Source organism: Cyprinus carpio, chromosome B16 (genome assembly GCF_018340385.1).
Source record: "Cyprinus carpio isolate SPL01 chromosome B16, ASM1834038v1, whole genome shotgun sequence".
NCBI classification, from domain to species: domain Eukaryota; kingdom Metazoa; phylum Chordata; class Actinopteri; order Cypriniformes; family Cyprinidae; genus Cyprinus; species Cyprinus carpio.
The window spans coordinates 24,869,529-24,892,795 of NC_056612.1; the positions used below are offsets into that span (position 1 = coordinate 24,869,529).

Below are 23,267 nucleotides of genomic sequence, written 5' to 3' on the forward strand. Positions count from 1 at the left end.
ACATTTTTCCAGTTTTGCGGCGCTCATGTACCATCTTTATAGGCAGATGGTGTTATGATTCATATGAGGTGTACTGAAAACAACAGCTTGTATAAATGATGTCAGAATCAGCATCATAACCAAAGCACCTAATCATGGCTATTAGGAAACTGCTGGCAATGAAACACACACACACACACACACATATATGGTAGAACATTATTTGTTAGCATTTGAATAGTATTGTTACTGTTACTTTGTGTCTTATATCATACTGTTATTCCATTGGAAGTGCTAGTAGGCCTATAAAAATATTGATATCTGACTTTTTCATCATTGCAAAACAGTGTTTTGACATGAAATACATAACTGGATGCACAGGGATAATCATATTTGGGGGTCTGTGGAAACTAAACGATTGAAAACCTCCTTTCTTACCTCTAGCAGACAGTTATTAATCGACAGTGTTTTAACCTTTGATAACGGCAGCAGGTTACGTCAAATTTACATTAATAACAGTCGATGGAGAGGCAGAGAAAAGCGCATCATGGTTCCGTCCTTTTGGCCAATTATGTGCACGAGTTAGAGCACGTGTGCAATCATGCACAGACCAGTGATTTCAGACTCACTGCATGTTTTTAAAAGGCTTATACCATACAATATGGCATTACATTATAAAGAAACACGACTATTTTTGCAATCAGTTATTCGAGGAAAACACGCAGCAGCTTGGATTAAACATATTGTGACGTTTGATCATAATAAAAACGCGTTTGAGTTACACCATCGGTGATGCTGATGATAGCCTATTAATTTAGGATTGCTTGCACACTGGAGAACGGTGCTCTCGCTCGAGGTGAGGGATGCGAATTAGCTCATCCTACTATGGCCACGGCTTGGTTTATGAATATTAATTGCGTAAACATCACTTTCGCTCAGTAAACCTAAACGATTGGCTGAAAGGCAGACGTTCGTAAAGAGTGTAGGTCACCTGGCGAATGAAGGAATCGTACTTGTCTCATGAATATTAATGACGCTGCGTGACGTTCGCCCCACTGTTTGGCTGAAGAGCAGAAGTTTGTGATTCGATTGGCTCACCAACGAATTCAAGTACGAAGAAGGCTTGGCTAGGAATACTAGCTAGATTACGTAACTGGACGCTCTAGGAAGGTTACCATGCAACGTCAGCGTGCCGATTAATATTAATAAGTCAAGCATTCGCCATAGTAGGAATCGGTAATTTTTCCTGTGTAGTAGGGTTGCACCCCGTTACACGTCACACGCGCCTTCGTTACAGGGTGAAGATACAGGCAATGTCACACAGCCCTCCTCATCATCACGACTAAAAATTCACCTTATCTTACATACAAAGCATTTGGGGGAAAAAAATAACCGAATCGCTCTGGTAAGTGACGTTTCTTGCTAATTAATGAGTGTTTTGGAGCTCATTTATAATTAGCGTGCATATCCATAAATATGATTAAAGACGCATTTTAAATATACCACATTTATGTTTGAGTGAGTGTTTTAATGTTAAATTTTATGATTTTATATTTGAGGCATCAGATTCATTCATTTGGAAAATAATGTGTGCTCATCAGTGATGGATGCAAACGTAGTCTTCATCATAAATACATCTTTATAATTATAGCACCCAACGTAAATGATATAAAATCTGTTTTAAAATCACGGATCATGCATTATCGCAAGACATTAAAATTAATTTTTTTTCGGCGAGCAGATTTTTTATTTTATTTTATTTTTTCGTTGAATTGCGCTGTATTTTGCACCCAGAACGTTGTAGCCTAGGCTATTATTACTTATTTCTTGTATGTATATTAAACTTTATTTACCATGGGTTAAAGAATAGATTAAAAGAGTAATTGATAAAAGCCATATTCCCATAGAGACATACGGCACCTTAAGCCTCGCCCCTTCACCTAATATTTCCATCAGAATAAGACTGATTGGGCTTTCCATTTTCCTCACTGGCTGATTTTAGACTGGTATCGGGTTTCATATGTGCGAGAATTGATCAACCACGAGAAATATAAATTAAAATGAGATTTGTACCGCGTTATATCTTGAAGCATCAAAATGACCTTGCAGCAGACATGAAGAATGGAAACCTGCTACATGTGTGCGTGTGTGAATCTCCTCGAGGATGTATTCCATTGCTGATTGCATTCAGTCTCGTCACGACAGCAAGTGTCATTTGGTTTGACTGAATTCACAGTGATGCTCTATGTGCCTGTATCACTGCTGCTTTTTCAGTGAAATAACATCTTTGAGCTGAAAATTACCAACCATTATTGTTGAGTGCATGCAAATAGTGATAAATGTGCTCTTTATCAATTCTTATATTAGAGCAGATTATAAAGAGCTATATATTTGTCAGTTTTGATGGAATATGCAAAGCTATATGTTGTTAGTATAGCCTACTGTTAGTATGCAGAGATTTCCAATGGTATTACAGTGTTGATAGTAGCCTGAATGTAGACCTTAATGTTGCTATATCTACGTATGTATATTAGAGTTTTGTATCTGATTGTATTGTTAGTGTGCAGAGATTCATGCTAGTATGTAAAGCTGTGTGTTTGATAGTAGTATGCAGCTTTATGTTGGTAGAGTTGAGATCGAGAAAATAAATAATGTGATATGCACATGTCTGAAAGTTTGATGAGGTCATTGGTAGTATGGATATACTTCTGGATCCCAGCTTTGATCTGATCTGTTTGAAAGTGTCCAGACCCTGTCTAGGACTGTTTCTCCTAATGTGAATTGATTTGCAGGCTGTTTGTGGTACACAGCTTCTGGTGGTGCTGCTCAGGATTGCAGTTGTTCCTCAATCAGTGTGTGCTCTGTGCTCCTCAGTGCTCTTTTCAGAGTAACCTTGCGAGGAATTCTCAGAGGAGTGATGTGGCAGAGGAGGAAGAGAGAGAACAGGGTTTAACAGCAGGAGTGTCTATCATTGATCTGTGCAGGTGCTGATATCTTATCTGACTGGGCCGTCATTCAGAACTCACTCATTCAGGGATCTGAAATGGGATTATCACTTGTTTGGTGCAGTACATTTCCATGTCCATGCCACATTTGGATAATTTTTTTTTTATATAAACTAAATTTTTTATATAAACTTTTATATAAACTGTTTAGTACAATATTGCAATTTAGCAATTCAAGGAATAATTTCCCCTAAAATTAGAATTTACTAGAAATGTCCTCACCCTCAGATCATCCAAGATGTAGATGAGTTTGTTTCTTCATCAGAACAGATTTGGAGAAATTTAGCATTGCAGTGAATGGGTGCCATCAGAATGAGAGTCCAAACAGCTGACAAAAACATCATAATAATCCACACCACTCCAGTCCACCAATTAACATCTTGTGCAGCAAAATGCTGCATGTTTAGAAAACAAATCCATTATTAAGGGGTTTTAATTTTTAAACTTTCACTTCTGGCCAAAAGTCCATAATTCATAATAACACTTCCTCCAGTAATAAAGTCCATCCACTGTTGTCTTCTTCAAACAAAATCAACATGCAAACATTCAATGAAAAAAATCAATACTATTAAAAAATGACCAATCAGCCCAAATCAAACGTTTAAATCAAACAATACAACTTTTTCACTAAGCATTATTATGAATAATGGACTCATATTTTAGCTGGAAGCAACGCTTTGAAAAAATGTAATTTTAGGTTTGGTAAATTTCTCCAAATCATTTTCAATGAAGAAACAAACTCATCAACGTCTTGTATGGCCTGAGGCTGAGTACATTTTCAGTTTAATTTTTGGGTGAGCGTTTTTTGTTTGATGCAATATTTCCATGTCTCCAGGTGCTGCACTGACCTCTAAAACTGTCAATTTATTAAAAAATATTCCAGGTGTTTTTTGTTTTTTTTTGCCTCCCTTTTCCCTTTCTCTAATTAAAATAAAATGTTTTCTTGGGATTATTTCTTGATATAATTAGTGATTAGTTTATAATTTTTTTCCCTGTGTCTTTGAATACCCACTCTCCATCTGTTAGTCTTTTGTAAAAATCACTTCAACAAAAGTTCAAAATAAACTTGCATAACAGCAGTGATCCAGGTCAGAGCCTGAGTAATTGTTCAGAGTGAAATCAAAGGCATGCAAATTTTCAGAGTGAAGCTGAAGGCAGCAAAATTGAAGCAGAATCTCAGAAGACGTGTCTTTACACACCAAGGTAGAGCCATGTATAAAAATGATTCCTATTCGCTTGTGTTTAAACAAACACCTATACATTACTCTCCCAGCATGTGTTCAGAGAGAGACTGATGAAGGCCGCAAATTTCTATGAAGTGTAACAAATAACAGTGACATCACACTCCTCTATAGATGTGTGATTTACTTAGAATTTTTTTCAAGGTTACATCCAAATGTCCTCAGTTTCACAGTGAAGCAAATGGAGGGTGAGAAGTTTCTTTAAAACTGCAGTATGCTTAGGTTTATACTGCATGAGTCCGCATATAACTGAATCATACGCTAATCTCCCACCCATTAATCCCTGTGGTAAAATATGAGCTCTTATAGAGGGACCTCTCATTTCCCCTGGACTTATATACACCACACATAGTATGTGCCATGATTGTTCTTTTGTCATTTAAACCGGTTGAGTTGCGCGTCCCACTATTATGTACGTCAGAGTCAGATTTTAAAGCCATTTGCAACCCATTTCTGAGTGAAACTGGATATTTATCAAGAAGTAATGGAGTGAAGCTTGGTTTTATCAGCCTAGAATTGAGTGAATTGTGAAAAGTGGATAGATGTAGATCGAAAGATGGGTTGGCTGTCTGTTATCATTGTGGCATCAGTGGGAATAGGAAATTTGTTTCAGAGGAAGAAGACATTCTTACGTTTGGATGACATTCAATGTTTTTTTCCCCCTTCTGGAACACACACAACACACACACAAAAAATTCTGGTGTAGTACTTTGAAACAATTTTCTGGTAAATATCACTTTCAATTAGCAATTTCTAGTAAAACCTACTACAATAATTTTTGTTTTATTCACAAACTCAAAGTCATTCACAATAAGATCAGTAATAGTAAGAAAGTAAACCGGGTCGATTTTTAATTCATAATGACATATCAGTGATCAATGTTTTATTTTAAGTTTTCAGATACTTTATTTTATAATTTGAAAATGAAATGACGAATAATGAAATGCTTCATTTGCACTATAGCAACAATATGATAGAATAGAAGTGTTTCCTGTTTTTAGTGAAACATTGCATTGACAACACCTGTCTAAATGTGGCTCAGTGTTTGCGCTGGAATATTTTGGGCTAAAATGGAGGCAGGGCAGAGGATGCTGGTGGTGCTGATGTAGCAGAGGGCAGGAGTGACTGTGGCCGTGGTGACAGCAGCGCACACTGAGAGATTTGTTCCAGGGCTAACGTGACTCACAGCGGCTCTGTCCTGAGACCGCTGTCGAGATGCTTCTAACCATCCTCCTCTCCTCCCTCTATTCCACCGCACTCATTACCAGATCTGTTAACTCCAGGCTTCTGCTGTCAATCTCACGCGTTGATATACACCAGATGTGTTGAGCTTTGGTCTTCTTGTTAGCAATACTTTATCTTCCTAAGTGTAAAGATAGTGCCTTAAAATAGTGCTTAAAGTATTACTTTTCGGTGAGATTAGACTTTAAACAAATGAAGAGATGATGTACAAAAATGGTTTGGGCAGAGGCTGGTGCATTCTTTCCTTAAATAATATATTAAATATTATTGTGTAATGTTACAGTGTTGTAATACAATCATTTTTCAATTACAATCACCAGAAATTAAAGGTAGTACAACTGTGAAAATACATTTTTAGTTATATAATTTAATAATATAATTATTCATTAATACCTATAGTTATTTAATACAGTTACTTAGACATTTAAAAATATTTTAATTAAATTTCTGTTTTATGCTGTTTTTATGTTAAGTCTCTTATCCTCACCTGCTTCCTTTATTTGATCAAAATTACAGTACAAATAATAATATTTAGAGAAATTTATAATAACTGTTTGCTTGAAAATATTGTAAAATGTTATTTATTCTTGTGATGGCAAAGCTAAATTTTGAGCAGCCAGTATTCTAGTCACATTATCTTTCAGAAATCATTCTAATATACTGATTTGCTGCTCAAGAATTTTTTTAATGAATAGAAAGTTTAAAAGAGTAGCAATTATTTTAAATAGAAATCCTTTGTAAGAGTAAAAATGTCTTTGATCAATTTAATGCATCCTAAATTGAACAAAAGTCTTACTGACCCTAAGCTTTTGAATGGTAGTGAAAAATTTTAAATGATTAATTATCACGAGATCCTTAAACGTGGTTCTAAATTACAGCTGAAATGTGTAATTTCTTTGCGATTACAAGCTAGTGAAATTTTGCAAGAATAATGCTTGATTCCAAACACTCCCCCTATTTACAGATGGTTGTCCAAACAGATAGTGCCTCCTCAAACTTACACCATTGGCTAATTTATGCCCTGAACATGTTCTGAACAACAGGTTTGGTTGAGATTCAGATAAATTCACTTGTTTGTATCGGGCTTAAGCTTCATTACATTATAGTTGCTGTTATGCCGTGAATGTTAGTATACACATGTTTGTCCTGTGAAAGCCCCTGGGCTGTGTGTGTGTGACCACCATACACATATTCCATCTGTCTGGTGAATAATGGATAGCTTTATTTAAAATTTTGTTCAGATAATCATTCACAATGTGGAAAATGACTTTCAATACCCCGGTAAGACATGTATTGTTCCTGAAGGGCACACTATTAAGGCTGAAATTGCTTTTCAAATTATTTAAATGAATAATTAATTATCGCATTAAGTGTATTAATAAGGTTATTAAATGAGATGACACAGGATTTATAATGCCTTGTAGGTAAATTACAGACTTAAAATAACTAACAACAAAAATCGGTTAATAGCATTGGTACTGTAGGAAATAGGAATAGTAATGTATGTATTAATTTGAATATTTGAAATTGGTTTTGAGTGCTGCTTCTCTTCTCAAATCTTTATGTGTGTAATTGCCTTGCTTTTATCAAATAAGGAAACAAATCATTTTCCTTGGATCCAAACATGTGTGACTTTTATTTTTCTGTGAAAGTTGTATCGTCTCTAATATTATTTACTCTCCAAATGTTGTGACTGTTTAACTTTTTAAAGACGATTTACAGATTATTTCCTCCACGAATGTAGATGAGGTTGTTTCTTAATCAGAACAGATTTTGAGAAGTGTAGCATTGCATCACTTGCTCACCAATGGATCCTCTGCAGTGAATGGGTGCCGTCAGAATGAGAGTCCAAACAGCTGATAAAAACATCACAATAATCACAATAAATTAATGTCTTTTGAACCAAAAAGCTGCATGTTTGTAAGAATCAAATCCATCATTCGGGTTTTTTAACTTTAAACCATTTCTTCTGGCCAAATACGAGTCCATATCCATAATAACGTTTTCCTCCAGTGAAAAGTCCATCAGCTGTTGTCTTCTCACATCAAAATTTACCAGCATATTAGTTTAGAACGGTTTTGGACTATTTTCGCTTGCGGTGTTTGATCTTTCAAAATAAATCACCTATTTCAAATGAAATGACTTATTTTCACAATAGAAATCAAAAATATAAATAGAACCAACATTTTAACAACAAAAAAACATTAAAAATTTCAAAAAAAGTGTAATGGATTTTTTTCTCACAAACATGCAGCTCTTCACTTCACAGGATGTTAATTGATGCAAAATTAGCAAGTGATGTAATGATATTTCTCCAAATCTTTTCCCATGAAGAAACATCTCAGTTAAACAGTCACAAGTGTAAGTGTTTTTTTCCTTGTGTGTGTTTGCATTGCTCTGGCAGCGAGCACAAGCTCCTCCTCTCTCTCAACATGCGCTGCAGCTCTGTAGGCCACTGTTGCTGAGCAGTTCTCCTCGCTCATTGCCAACCTTCGACCGCTGGCATTTAACTGGCTCAGCCAAAGTGACCCTTCAAATCTACACATGGTGGCTAAATGTCCTTCTTTAGAACAAGGACTGTGCAGTAGAGATATAAAACGTACTATTCCTGAGTAATGTTCAGACTCATCTCCACAGTTGATTTCAGTATAGACTTTGGCATGATTCTGTTGCTAGGCTATACTCTTAAAAATAAAAGTTCCAAAAGAGGGGTTTCGCAATGAACAATTCTGGGTTCCACAAAGACCCTTTTTTTTTAACAATCTAAAGAACATTTTTCCATTACAAAGAACCTTTGGATGTTTAAGGTTTTTCATAGAACCATGAATGCTAATGAAGAACTTTTATTTTTAAGAGCGTAAAAATACACAGCACACAGAACTATTGGATCAGTTTGTGCATTTTCAGTGAATGGTCATTTTAGCTATCAAATCATATTTAGAATCAACATTTTGCTATATTGGATGTTTTACTAAGCTCTTCATAGGGCATTATGGGATTGAATTTTCTGTGAAAGATGCATGAGATGCTGCTTTAGAATTTGGTCAAAATAAGGTATTTTACAAGGCAGTATAATCATTTCCTCTAAATGCTAAACGGGCATCTGCTTGTGTATTTTTCCGAGATGAACATGCCGTGGGTTGATGAATTATGGGTATGTAGTCATGGGGGCAGATGATCCTTAATGTGACTATTTATTTGCATGTTTTTGTAAAGAAAGAGACATTTCTGCATTCACGCATTGACAAACCCTGTTTATCTCAGTGAACGTCATAATTCTGTTAGAGTCATTTGATGTGACCAGCAAACCATCGGCACACTGATCCTAAACATCTGTGTGAGGGATTTTCATTGACATTAGCTACTAGATGGAATTATTGTAACACGATATCAGATCACCAGAAAACACACCCAAACAAGATGACTTTATGATCCCTGGTGGTGTTTCCCAGACAAACAGTTTAACCACGACTCAACACAGCTTGAGCGCTTATGTTCTTTGTAATCTGAAACCAGAATTTGTTAAATTAATCTAAATTGGATTATGTGATTTAGGTTAAGTAAAATGATTTTACAAAAGACTATGGAAAGTTATATTGAGGGCAAAAAGGAAAATATAAAAATCATGGATGAAAACAATATTCCTAAGAAAACAAGGTTTTGTTTACAGAAATTAATACAATTAATATTTGGAATATTTATATTTTTTATCAGGTTGTCATGGTAGAACAACATCAGTCACTTCTCATATTTAAAGAAGTCTTTTTTTTTTTTTTTTTTTTTTTGCTCACCAAGGATGCATTTACTTGATTCAAAATGCAGTAAAAACTTGAATATTATGACATAATATTGTCATTTAAAATAAGTGTCTTCTATTTGAATATATTTTAAAATGTATTTTTTTTCCTGTGGTGCAAAGCTGAATTTTCAGCATCATTACTCCAGTCTTCAGTATAATGATCCTATGGAAATCATTCTAATATGCTGATTTGATTCTCAAGAAAGATTTATTATTATAATCAACGCTAAAAACAGTCATGCTGCTTCATAACTGTGTATCCTAAATAATTAAATTAAATGAAAAAATAAAAAATTGTTTCTGCTACCAAATAATAAAACTCAATTGTGAGTTTACATCTCTCAAATCAGATTTCTTTTTTTTTTTTCTCAGAACTGCATGATATACTTGCAATTGTAAGAAAATGTCAGAAATGTGAGCTGACCTTTTTACTCCGAATTGGACTTGTAATTGCAAATTTGTATCTCACATTTCTGAGAAAAAATTCAGAATTCTAAGATAAAATCTTTTTTTTTAATTCCATTGTAGAAACAAGCTTCTGTAATATATGGTGCATATATAAATAAATAAAAGAAACATATAAAAGGCAAGTATTTTTGCAGTGTTCCATCCCTCTTGATTTGTAAAAGATCTAGAGGAAATCTCATTTATTACTGTATTTAAGAAGGGCACTGTCTTCCTTGTTTGTTTTACTCCAGTTTTGATCTACCGCAGTCCTAAATCACATTATAATCTCATATTGCATTAGCGAGTAGATTTGACAGCTCTGGTCTAGGCTTTGCTTCACAGAGCTTTTAAGCCCTGTTCTGTAGCGCTGACATGTGTTCCTGTACCAGTCTAATTGAAACGCAAGTGTTCCACCAAGAGAAAGGCTGTTGTTCCCAGCAGAGCCATCTCACACACACCGCTGCTCCTGCACACCACGACTGCTGTCCCGTCTGCAGGCCTCAATAGAGATGAGACTTATTTGGGAACTGTGGGGGAGACAGTTACCACGACATGATAATGCAACACAGCCGGTGTGCTCTGTCTGCGCAGGACTAGTTACACGGCTTATTTACATGTTTAATGGTTTGACACTGAATGTCATCGAGAGCTCTTAAAGGGACAATCCAAGCATACACAAACAATTCTGTCATCATTTACTCGCCTGAATGTATTGAAGGATGGATTTGTGTGAGGATCAGACTGAAATTTGAAGTCTTGTCTCCCATTTATAGGTCTCAAATCTCTTTGATGGTGTTATGGCGGAGAGGTGGAGCATATATCAACCAAAATTTCAGTCTGTCTGTCACATAAAGCTATCTTATGGTTTTAGAAGACATGAAATAGCTGTTGTGTTAAAATTGAAATAAGTTGTGTTGACTGGTTTAGTGGTACTTTTTGGAGCTTGGCAACCACATTTACAAAGTACTTTCTTGGAATTTTTTATTTATTTATTTTTGTTCCACTTAATGATATGAAATTGAGTAAATGACAGTGTTATTTTAGGATTATTTATATACTATTATTGTTAGTATTAGCTTTTATTTTATTTTTTAAATTTTATATTGTGTTATATTTTATATTATTTTATTTTTCTATTTATTTTTACATTAAGTTTCAAGGTTTTTTGTTATGTGCTTTTGTCATTTATTTTTTATTTTTTTTTATTATTATTACTATTTAGGTTTACTACTTAGGTTTTAGTTTTAGTTTTATTTAATTATATTTAATACATTTAGTGCTTCAACTTAAATGTATTTCAGTTAGTTACCAAAGCAATGTTTATTTTATTTTATTTTATTTTATTTTATTTTATTTTATTTTATTTTATTTTGAAAAAATGTTTTAGCAGTTTAAGTTAATGATTATAACCCTGGTAAATAATCTCAAAATTAAAATTTGGAGTGAACTGTACCATTTAATGCAGTAACCAAAAGATTTTCCAAACTCAGAGTGTTTTAAAGTGATAGTTGAAGAAGAAGAAAAAATATCTTGAATGGGTCCAATTGTGTGGACCCCACCAATTTCATGAATAAAATATATAAATAAATAATGAATTATGCAATAAAAAAAAAAAAACACAAGACTTTTCAAAAATATGCTTTGTGTACCACAGAAGAAAGGTTTGGAATGTCATGAGGGTGAGTACATTATAAGTAAATGAAAGCATCGTTCTTATGTATTTTGAAAGAAAAAATTAGTTCCCTGAGCGTGGCCGCAGTGCTCATGAGGTATTTTCATCATGTGTCAGTGCTGTATCGATTAAAAACTCATCTGAACCCACTTGCATGGATTTTTCTAGAACAATCAGCCCTGAAATCAATCAATATTAAAATGATTTTCACAATGGCAGCACAGGCCTCTATTGGCAGGCGAGTGCACATGCGGAGAGAGCATGCAGGGATAGTACGAGTGAGAATGAAAGAGAGGACAGCATAAGGCAGGTCCATGCCTGCTGCCGCCAACTGGGCCATTTCTCCCTTGGACCAATCACATCCGCTGATGAGCTCATAGCGCCCCAGATTCACCTTTACAGACATTTATAGCTTTACAACCATCGCAGTGTTTATTTGGAGTAACGCGAGAAGCATGTCAAATTGTTTTATTGGCTCTACAGTCCACATGACTGGTCTGTTTCCGTGTATTCACTTATCAGTGCAGTGATAATGCAGTAGGACTTGGGCCGAGGTGTTGAGAAGAGCAGTGCTGACAGATATCAAAGATTCACTCATTATCTTCACAGACACAGGGGAGTGTGGAGCTGAGCGCTGATGAGCTCTATTATATATATATACATAGATGGATAGATAGATGGATGGATAGTATTGTGATGGTTGTTCATGAGTCCCTTGTTTGTTCTGAACAGTTAAACTGAGCACTGTTCTTCAGAAAAATCCTCCAGCTCCTGCAGACTCTTCAGTTTTCCAGCATCTTTTGTATATTTGAACCCATTCCAGCAGTGATTGTATGATTTTGAGATCCATCTTTTCACACTGAGGACAATTGAGGGACTCAAACACAACTATTAAAAAAGGTTCAAACATTCACTGGTGCTCCAGAAGAAAACACGATGCACAAAACACAAGAGCCAGGGGGGTGAAAACTTTTGAACAGGTTGAAGATGCCCAAATTTTTATTATTTTATTGAAATATAATCCCCCCCCCCCCAAATTAGTACTGCCCTTCGGAAGCAACAGAAGATACTTGCATGTTTCCCGGAAGACAAATTAAGTACAATTTACCTTGATCTTCAAGTTCTCTTAATGCATCGTATGATGTTATATTATTGAGTTGAACAGGATTAAAAAGTAATGACTTCTGATTTACTGAGTATGTCAGGATCCTCACTGAATGATTTAGTGAGTAAAAAAAAAAATCATTTTTATTTATTTATTTATTTTGACTCACTCATTCTGATTAGTTAACAAGAACCAGCTCATAGGTTTTATTCGTTCAAAAATCATGTTATATTGGTTGTTCTGTAGTGAGGACAACTCAACAGAAAGCAACCTTGTCATCACCATGTCTGGATTTTTGTTTCATAACCCTAAATCTCATCCCTTTCAGGTTTGTTCAGTGAAGGATTTCTGCACAGATATTTATCTGTGCTGTAGAGCTCCTAAGCACCCCTGAGATATTATTAATGTGGCTCAATTATGTATATTAGATTATTAATGCAATAACTGGATCCAGACCAATTTCAACAGATTGTACAAGGCAACACAGACTGATGGTTTTATGAATTTCCCTCGGGAACAATTTAATCGCCCTTTTTCAGGGAGGCTCTATTGGTTCCTTAAAGTGTTTTCCTCCTGAATGTAAACTGGAAGAAAACAAGGTCACTGTGAGCTGCTGTACCTATTTACATGCTGTCAGCGTTATCCATGTAGTCATTTGTAATTGTGCTCTTAGCTTACAAGAATTTTAATTCTATGTGTATTACTTTCTTGCTGTTATCACAAAGCTGATTAAACATAATCAAGTTTATTCAGGTAATATCACTGCTTGAAAATCCTGCTGAAGCCAGGCTCAGTGTAATAGCTGGTTTTACATGATTTCTAGATGGTCTAAGCTCATTTAGCAGAACTAAGCTGGTATAGAAGGTTGCTATTAGCTAGAATAGCAGAAGATGCCTGGGTTTTGACCTGGTAGATCTTTCTAGCTGATATATATTTAATATTGTGTGAAAAATGCATTGATATGAACAGGTAAACTGTGCACAAAACAAAAAGCCATAGTTCAATAATTCAAATCATGTGTTTTGCAAGTCCACATGAAAAAAAGTATGGTTGATAAGATAGAATAGCAGCTGATGGACCTGTTTTTGAGAATATACAGATTACAGACCACCTGTATGATACATTAAACAGTAAGATCTAAAAAGAGCTAATGTTACCATTTTTATTTTATTTTTAAATAATGAATTTTACAATAAGACAATTAAGGTTTTTTGGACTTTTTTCTTTTTTTTTTTTTTTGCATTTTCAGAAAGAGTTTTTGCATTATGACATTTATTTCATAACAATTAAGCTATTAAAAAATATGTTAATGTATTGCAGTGATTTATTTTTATTGATATGTGCTTGCATGCTGCACAGATAAACTATTACGATCATTATGCAAAAATACTTTCAAATGTTAAACTTTTTATTTATACTTTGTAAATTTTTAAGTATTTTTTACGTGCCTTATGTGACGTGTGATTTAATTGTAAATCTATGTGTTAATGTTGTAAAGTATTTGCTTTAATGCCTCAGTCTTTCATCTTGAATAACAGCTTGTGTTCTTGTATATTTTCAGAGCTCTTTGCTCTAGAAGCTGCTGTCCAGGGTCCTGAACTTCTTCAGCCCAGCTTCACTCTACTACATGCTAACAGGCAGCTCCTGACACCCAGTACCAGAACTCTTTACATCAGCGCACAACTTTGAACCATGGAGGAGGGTTACAGAGACCGTTCGGCCTTCATTAAAGGTGCTAAGGACATTGCCAAAGAGGTCAAAAGGCAAGCAGGTAAAAAGGTGGGCCGCCACATGGACAGGGTGACCGACGAATACAGCAAACGCTCTTATACCCGCTTCGAAGAGGAAGACGATGATGACGATTACCCTGTGCAGGCCCAGGACGGCAGCTACTACCGTAGCAACAGCAGGGCCAACGATGACGAAGGGGCTCACAGCGACTCCACAGAGGGCCACGATGAGGATGATGAGATCTACGAGGGCGAGTACCAGGGCATCCCCAGAAACGACTCCGTTGAGAAGGCCGACGGACAGGTGGGACAGTCTCAGTTCCGGGACATGACGCAGTATGAGGGGGAGAGGAGGAAGGACCAGGAGGAGCTGGCCCAGCAGTATGAGACCATCCTCCAGGAGTGTGGCCACGGCCGCTTCCAGTGGACCCTATACTTTGTGCTGGGTCTGGCCCTCATGGCTGATGGCGTGGAGATCTTCGTGGTGGGCTTCGTACTGCCCAGTGCTGAGAAAGACATGTGTTTGTCTGAGCCCAACAAAGGGATGCTGGGTAAGTCGAGAACAACTTATTAGCATTTATTTATTTTTGCAATTATTATCAAAATTTTTGCTTATTAGCAAAAAATGATTAGAAGTTTTTTGAAGAAAAAATGTTTGAAAATTAGACAAAACAGACAAAGCTGTGTAATTAACACATTTAATCAGGGAAAGATCACAATATTATGATTATAGTTGGCTCTCTGACAAATTGCTTGTATTTGTCCTCTTTTGTAAGTTTGCTAAATTCATGAAGGTAAAGTACTGCAATCCAAGAAAGACTTGTGAATGACAGAACTGAAATAAAAACTTGATTATTGATTTAAAGATGCAATATATATATATATATATATATATATATATATATATATATATATATATATATATATATATATATATATATATATATGTACAGGTGCATCTAAAAAAATGAGAATATCGTGAAAAACCCTTTTTTCTGCAGATTTGTTTTTGTAACTTATTTCAAAAAGTGAAACTTTAATATATTCTAGTTTCAATACATGTAAAGTCAAACATTATAAAAGTTTTTTGTTTTAATTTTAATGATTAGAGCTTACAGCTCATGAAAGTCAAAAATCCAGAATCTCAAAATATTAGAACATTTCCTAAGATAAATCAAAAAAAGGATTTGCACAACAGAAAAGCTCAAGTTCTTTAAAGTGTGTTCATATATGCACTCAATACTTGGTCTGGGCTCCTTTAGCACAAACACCAGCATCAGTGAGGTGTGGCATGGGAGCGATCAGCCTCTGGCACTGCTGAGGCACTATTGAGCCTTCAGCTCGGATCGACTGTTTCTCATCTTTCTCTTGAAAATATTCCATAGATTCCATATGGGGTTCAGGTCAGGCATGTCTGCCCACCAAACAACAAAAAAATCATCATCGCCAAAAAACAAATAAGTAGTGGAAAGCCGAAGCCAGCAGCTCCATACCTACTGACTTTCTGCATTTTTGGAAATGCATTATGGAAAGCAGAACCTCAGCTCTCCTGCCTAAGATCTTCTTTTGTGTTGCACAGAAGATACCACTGATATTTATGTTTCACATATTCACTATACTAGTTTGCTAGTCTTATCTGGTCTAAAAAAGTGCCTAAAACCCCTGTAAAACCAGCCTGACCAAGCGGAAAAACCAACTAAGACCAGCAAGCCTGATTACGCTGATGTAAGTTGATTATTTTTTCAGCAGAAATGTATCAGATCTCTGTCAGTGGTCATGGAAAAATTGCTTTCTCTGTAACATAAACAAAATCTTAAGGCCAGTTTCCACTGTCATCTTGTGCCCATTTCACCATCTGTCAGTCCATCCAGCAAGGACACACAATTCTCCATCCTGGTCAAACCCAACGCAGCATTGACGCAGTTTGAGCTATAATTAACTGACAATAGACATGCTGAACAGCACAGTGTGCTTTCATGGCTTGTTCTGTCTCCTTGTGGTCTGTGATACAATATTCCTTGTTGTCCTTGAATATCATGTTACATTATATATAATATACACAGACATTTTGGTTTGTTGTTTTAACTGCTCTGCTCATGCATGCACGCAGGTGTTGCTGCTCCTAAACCATATTCATTATTTTTTTATGTTAGCTATTTGCTAAATGATCTTTTAAGTGATTATTGGGACATTACTGATGTGTTTTCTTGATTGTAAGGTTCACACCTTGGGTTATAATGTGAGCTTGTGTGCTCATGTCAGTGCTTGTTCATTGATATATTCACTCGGCGTGGGTCTCAGCTGAGCGTATGTATGTGAGTGCCATTGGGGAGCAGGGCCCTTGGTCTCTCCCTTGTTACAAAACAGCCCTGACTCATGCAGAAGTGCCATCTGTATCTCTGCTGGGTCCTAGTGCTGAAACGTTTCCATGCACACGCAGCTGCAGCTCTGCAGCAGAAATGGTTCAGCCTCTGTCACATGACACTCTCCAATCAAATTCAACCGCATGGATGTGTGGGATGAAATGGCCCGCGGAGGGTTTGTTTCTGCTCACTGCACCCAGCAGTCAACCTGCGTGTTTCTCTACTGATGGGTTTAAATGCAACGAATGAGGCCTAAATGAGAAGAAACTGCGTTTTTTGTGTGTGTAATATGAAAATAAGGTGGATACAACACTTTTATTATTTATCAAGGCACTGAAAGTAAATCGCCTCATTCAAGGTCCCCTGAAGTGCCTTGAAACACGCAGCATTATTCTATGTAGTGACGTAATTTCAACTGAAACAGGAAGAGAGGCCGGGACATATCTGGCAGCCCTGCCCTCTTTTTAAAATAGCCAATAGCATTTTGTTTATATCTGCTCGGACCAGAGCCATTGAGCTCGGTAAAGCTGCATTTGACAGCCACAGACTAATAGATTACCCCTAGATTCAATATGAAACTCTTAGTAAACCAAAATAGTTGTCATAATCATGCTAAGGCTGTGCAGTTGTAAAAGTTTTTAACATATGCCGACTCACGCATATGATCCGCTCCGTGCGATTGCGTCTCTGGACAGGAGCCAAAGTCCGGATCAGACTGTGTATGCTGCCGCGGTTCGCGTAAAACAGTGTAAAACCAGACCGCATTTTCACCAATCGAAAGCTTGTTTACACTGTCTGAATCGTTCCCTATCGCCTACATTGTGCACTAGGGGCCATTCACTGTACAGGAAATACTACACTGTGAACAAGTGACCGATCTCAGTCGCAGCATCAGCATCTATTTATAGTGCAGGGGGCGGGCGCTTTGGATTCTAGAGAGCATTTGATTGGTCAGAAGATTTGATGAGAAGACGAAGTACGATGTGACGTCAGAAAAATCGAGCCGTTTTCTCAGAAGGGATGAACTGCAAGCTTTGAATGCTTATATCTTCTAAATGCGAAATTTGTCACTGTTTTGTAGCACACTGCCTTATAGATATCCTTATATAGACTAACATATTGATACTAACACCCAAAAAACTTTCATTTTGATTTCATGGGGACTTTAAATGTTATGACAAATCAGCTCTCAGGGAGATTTTATGGTTTAATGGATTTGTATTGTTTGGATGGATGGATGGATGGATAGATGGATGCTACAGTGGCTCAGAGAGAGATATATAGATAGATAGATAGATAGATAGATAGATAGATAGATAGATAGATAGATAGATAGATAGATAGATAGATAGGCACATGGATGGATGCAGCTGTTATGTTAGATTTCCTCGTTTGTTCTGCACAAATGCGGAGTGTTTCTGCTCCGCTCAGTGGTGAGGGTGAAAGGTGATGCCGCCTCATCTTTGAGCGGCACGTTTAGCCTGTTTCTCACCCAAACACCAGGTGCCAAATGGTACATTAGTCCAGATGAAACTGAAGAACAGAATACACAATCCTGCCACAGTCCATCGTGCTCCCTTCATCTGTGACGCATAGACACACTCGCAGAAAGAAAAAAATGCCTCTATAAATAGTCTCCCGCCCCTCCCCCACTTTCTCTCTCTTTTTCCATCACTTCCTCAGCCCTGGAGCCCATGTGCTTTCCTGTCACTCTGCAGGAGAATCACAGCCTCCTCTCTCGCCCTTCCCCCTCTGCTCTCTCTCTCTCTGAGGAGGAAGAGGAGGCAGAGGTCAACTGTCTCCAGGCTCTTGCCCCGCCCCTTGCCTCTCCTGCATCTCTGAGACCCCTGTGACATCATGCAGGCGGACCCGCCCACTAAACCATCCAGAGCCTTAATTGGCTGGGTCGTGTTGAATCAGTGTAGCAGTGGTAGTGTAAAACACAGATCTTCCCTTTAAATTCAAGACACGTGGTTAAGCGCGAGCGCAGCCATGTTTATTAATGCTGTCAGTGAGCAAGTTGTGTAAAATCACACAGCACGTGTTCGGTGTTGTCATCTCTATTGTTCAGGTCTTGTTAGCAAATGTGCTCTGCATCATTGCCTTTGAAGGTCATAAACAGGCCTGCATGAGTGCAGAATTCAGAATTCAGAGTTCCACAGAATGCAAACGCTCAACACATTGTTTATGGAATATTATTGAGAATATGATCATGCCTTCACCCAGTCTATAGTATACACTAAACAAAACAATAGCATATTTAAATAACAGTAAATAAATAGATTTATATTAAAATGTATTATAAATGTGGTTACAATTCTTCATAAGATCATATAGTACATTATTAGCTGCATTACAGTGCATATTTAATGCTTTAAAACACTTCATAATGCATTATATATACAGGCTTCAAGTAAAGTTTCAGACTGATATTTTTTTTTTTTTGCAGTGTGAACATATATTTTTACTTTTACACAGTTTTTGCCAGTAAATGCTTTGACAGATTCACCATTACCTTAGTGTTGTTTTGCATTACCCAGTTTTTTATCCCATCGAATTTCTACTGCTAATAAGAGAGCGTTCTTGTCGTATTTAAATCCCACCGTCCCATTTCAGTGTTGCTCCTCTCTGCTAATGCGTTACCTAGTGGACACAGTGCTTCAGTCTGGAGGTGCTGAGAGCCGCAGGCATGTCCTGTGCAGGGTTTGTGCAGAGAAAGGCGATTTTTCCCTGGAGAGGAGGGCTTGAGATAACAGACCCCTGTGCTGCATTGCAGTGATGCCTATCACGGCTGTCTGCCATAGCGGCCTATTATGAGGCCAAGTTGAGAGAAAAGTAGTGCTGACAGCTGCCTCACAAAGTCAACTTTAAGGCTACTTCAACATTTGCAGCACCATCTCAAACACCTGCAGATCCTGCAGAAACACCAGACAGATTCTAGCTGTCGGTTCTGATGGTGAAACGAAGAGCAATGTTTAGAAATGCAATTCTTTAAATTCTGAAAGGTATTACTAAATGTAGTCCAATATAGTTAAAAATCTGTCTTACCCAAAATGTGTGTGCAGCTTATATATTTAATAATCATAACATTTTAAGAGGTGATTTATTTTAATACTATATGTATTGCCAAAACACAATATGATGAATATGTAGAATATGAATGCAAGAAAGTATTTGTTTTTAACATTTAAAATATATAATTCATCTGTTCCTTCGAATGCCAAAATATATTAGAAAATATGCTTTAGAGTATATGTATGCTTTATATATATATATATATATATATATATATATATATATATATATATATATATAATTGAATATAATATTTAATATTATATTATAATTTGAGGAGCCAATTTACTTTTAGTGCCATGATATTTCTGGCCAAAATACATATATACATGTAGAATATATGTAAACAAGAAAATATATTTTTCAAATTTAAAAATATATTTTGACTATTCCTTCATATTCCAAAAAATGCCAAGAAAATACATTTTCTGGCTTTTGGGTGAATGCAAAATGTATATTTTTAAATATATTTTGGACTATTTATAGGGCAAAATGGATACAAAATGTATCACTAATATTTATATATATATACATATATATATATATAGACACACACATAATATAATATAGGCTCAATATATAATGTAACATATACAAAACATCTATATTAGTGATATACTTCTGTCTAATTTTATATATATATATTAGGGCTGTCAAATGATTAATCACGATTAATCACATCCAAAATAAAAGTTTTGTTTACATAATATATGTATGTGTACAGGGTATATTTATTATGTATATATAAATACACACACATAAATTATATATTTAGAAAATATTTACATGTATATACATTTATATATTTATATTCTTATATTTTATATTATATATAAATATATTCAAAATATAAACAACATATTTTTCTTAAATTTATACATGCATGTGTGTGTATTTATATAATATACATAATAAATATACACAGTATACACAGATATGCTATGCAAACAAAAACTTTTACTTTGGATGTGATTAATCGTGATTAATCATTTGACGGCACTAATATATATATATATATATATATATATATATATATATATATATATATATATATATATGTTTTTGTGTGTGTGTGTGTGTGTGTGTGTGTGTGTGTGTGTGTGTGTTTGTTTCTGAAAATATTATGGAGTGATTTGAAACTCCTATGCAAATTACATAAGGAGTAGAATATTTATGTTATTGTCAATATAGTGATTTCCATTTGAGTTAGGATGTTGCCTATACAGACTCACTAGGTTTTGGAACAGAGCCGTTGTGTTTTCAGATGCTGGTGTGCTTAACTAGCTTAGCTAACAAGACCCAATGTGTAAAACGATGGCAATCAGAAGTGAAAGAGCAACATCTGAGGAATATCATTTTCCTTGGGTCATTTATATTGTATCCATGGATGAGTCCCTGCTTTCTGATTGCCGTGGCAGCACATCTTTGCCAGCGGTGCCAGCAGTCTGCCGGGTGACGCCTGTCTGTGTTCACACCCGCAGTCACATGACCAGCTGGTGCTGGAGCTGTGAAAGAGCCGTCAGTGTGAATTCACCAAATCCTCACACAAAAAAACAAAAGACAAAATGAATTTGAGCTGTCAGGCACAAAACAATGAAAATGTTCCTTTCTATAAAAGAAGCACAACTTTGACATTTTAATCGTATTTTGGCTCCAGTTCCAGAAATGTCATTTTACCCAGCACACTGCTCACTTTGATTTACTGTCTGTATGGAGTATCCTGATTGGGACAGGATGCTGGTATAGTTATTGATCTGTCTCTCTGTGTCTTTCTCTCGCAGGTCTAATTGTGTATCTGGGTATGATGGTGGGTGCCTTTGTGTGGGGAGGTCTGGCTGACAGAATCGGCCGCAGACAGACCCTTCTTATCTCTCTCTCCATCAACAGTGTCTTTGCTTTCTTCTCCTCCTTTGTCCAAGGATACAGCTCTTTCCTGTTCTGTCGTCTGCTCTCCGGTGTGGGGTAAATGCACAGTTCACAACACCTACAGTCTCTTTTACATTTATTATATATAAAAAATAGATATGAAGGTAGGGCAAAATTTGGATCCCTTTCAGATAAAATTAATATGACTACAGGATTTGAATCAAAATACAAAATATTTTACATAAATTAGAACAAGCAAATATGTATAAATGTATATACAGTATGTGTGTGTGCATATATATATATATATTTTACTTCTTGCCCATTTTGAATTAGCATTTTTAAAATATATTTTCAGTTGTCATTTTCATTTTAGTTAGTGATTTTATGTGCTTCTGTCATTGTTATAATTTTTTGTGTTTTTTATGTTTCTGTACATGTAACTTTAATGTATTATAAGTATTTTAGTAATAGTTTTAGTTTTATTTTTGGTAATACTAATGCTTTTGCTAATTTTATTTTACTTCTGTTAGCTGGCAAGTCACAGCATTTCTATTTTTCTTTTCTATATTTTAATCTATTATTTCTTTTTTGTTTTATTTCAACTCTATTTCAATTAACAAAATATTTTTTAATAGTTCTAGTTTTTTGTTACCAATAACAAATTATGATACTTATATTTGGAAGTTGTAAATTAAAATTAATGGATTAATGGAGTGTGTTTTACAAGAAAATACTTAATCAGTCTTTTTACTTCAAAATTTCATGTTGAATTCAATGTGTTACTTGACACTTCTTTATCATTTTTCCTGAAATGTACTAAATCCTTGTGAAAATTGTTTCATTATTAGCAAATCCTAAAGAAAGTAAATTGTACCCCAATTGTTTTGAGCATATATTATAAACCTCTTATGAAATATGGTGGAAGAAAACATTTTATGAATGTATATAATTTAAGTAATTAAATACAGTTTCTTTAGGTGGCATTTTAACCCTTATTATTAATACACATATGATCTAATGATTCTGGAAATACCCAGAATTTTCACTGTAATTGGTTATAATGTAAAAAATAAAATAATAATGAAAACAGCAGTTACCTCATTTTCAATTTCATTCCATTTTAATTCTACTTCCTGGTATTTTTACTAGCTTTGAATTCAAATTCAAAAAATTATAATGGTGCACAAATGCACTGTTATGTTTAATTTTAAATGAGATATTCTATTTTTTTAATTTTTCTTTTTTTAAATGATGGAGTCCCTCTCTGTTTTGTGCTGTAGGATCGGTGGCTCTATTCCCATTGTGTTCTCGTATTACTCTGAGTTTCTGGCTCAAGAGAAGCGTGGTGAGCACTTGAGCTGGCTCTGCATGTTCTGGATGTTTGGAGGCATCTACGCTGCTGCCATGGCCTGGGCCATCATCCCCCACTATGGTAACCATCACGCTCATTGTTTGGGTGGTGTTCTGTAGCTTAATGGTTAATTGATCTCAGCTGGTAGCTGAAAGGTTGTAGCTCCATTAGCTATCACCACTGTGCCCTTGAGCAGGACACTTAACCTCAGCTTACTCCGGAGGGGACTGAACCGGTAACTTAAGATCCAGATGTCACTGAAAGTAATTCCACCAATTATCATGTCATGTGATGATCAATAAATGATTAAGGGACAATGTTAAAAGTGGTTATAAATCTCATCAGCTTATCTTCAAAACGATAACATGATTTTAAAAGCCTACAGCAAT

The 23,267-nt window shown here is 35.7% G+C and overlaps 1 protein-coding gene across 1 annotated transcript in view; it reads left to right on the forward strand.

Annotated features, from left to right (window-relative positions):
• Positions 1-1,225: 1,225 nt before the first annotated feature.
• Positions 1,226-23,267, forward strand: part of LOC109085994 (synaptic vesicle glycoprotein 2A-like) — a 33,139-nt gene continuing 11,097 nt past the window's right edge. The window contains exons 1-4 of the mRNA XM_042741681.1: positions 1,226-1,384; positions 14,052-14,771; positions 21,440-21,620; positions 22,808-22,959. Of these exons, the coding sequence (XP_042597615.1) occupies positions 14,183-14,771; positions 21,440-21,620; positions 22,808-22,959 (922 nt within the window). The 5' untranslated portion in view covers positions 1,226-1,384; positions 14,052-14,182. The remainder of the gene's footprint in view (positions 1,385-14,051; positions 14,772-21,439; positions 21,621-22,807; positions 22,960-23,267) is intronic.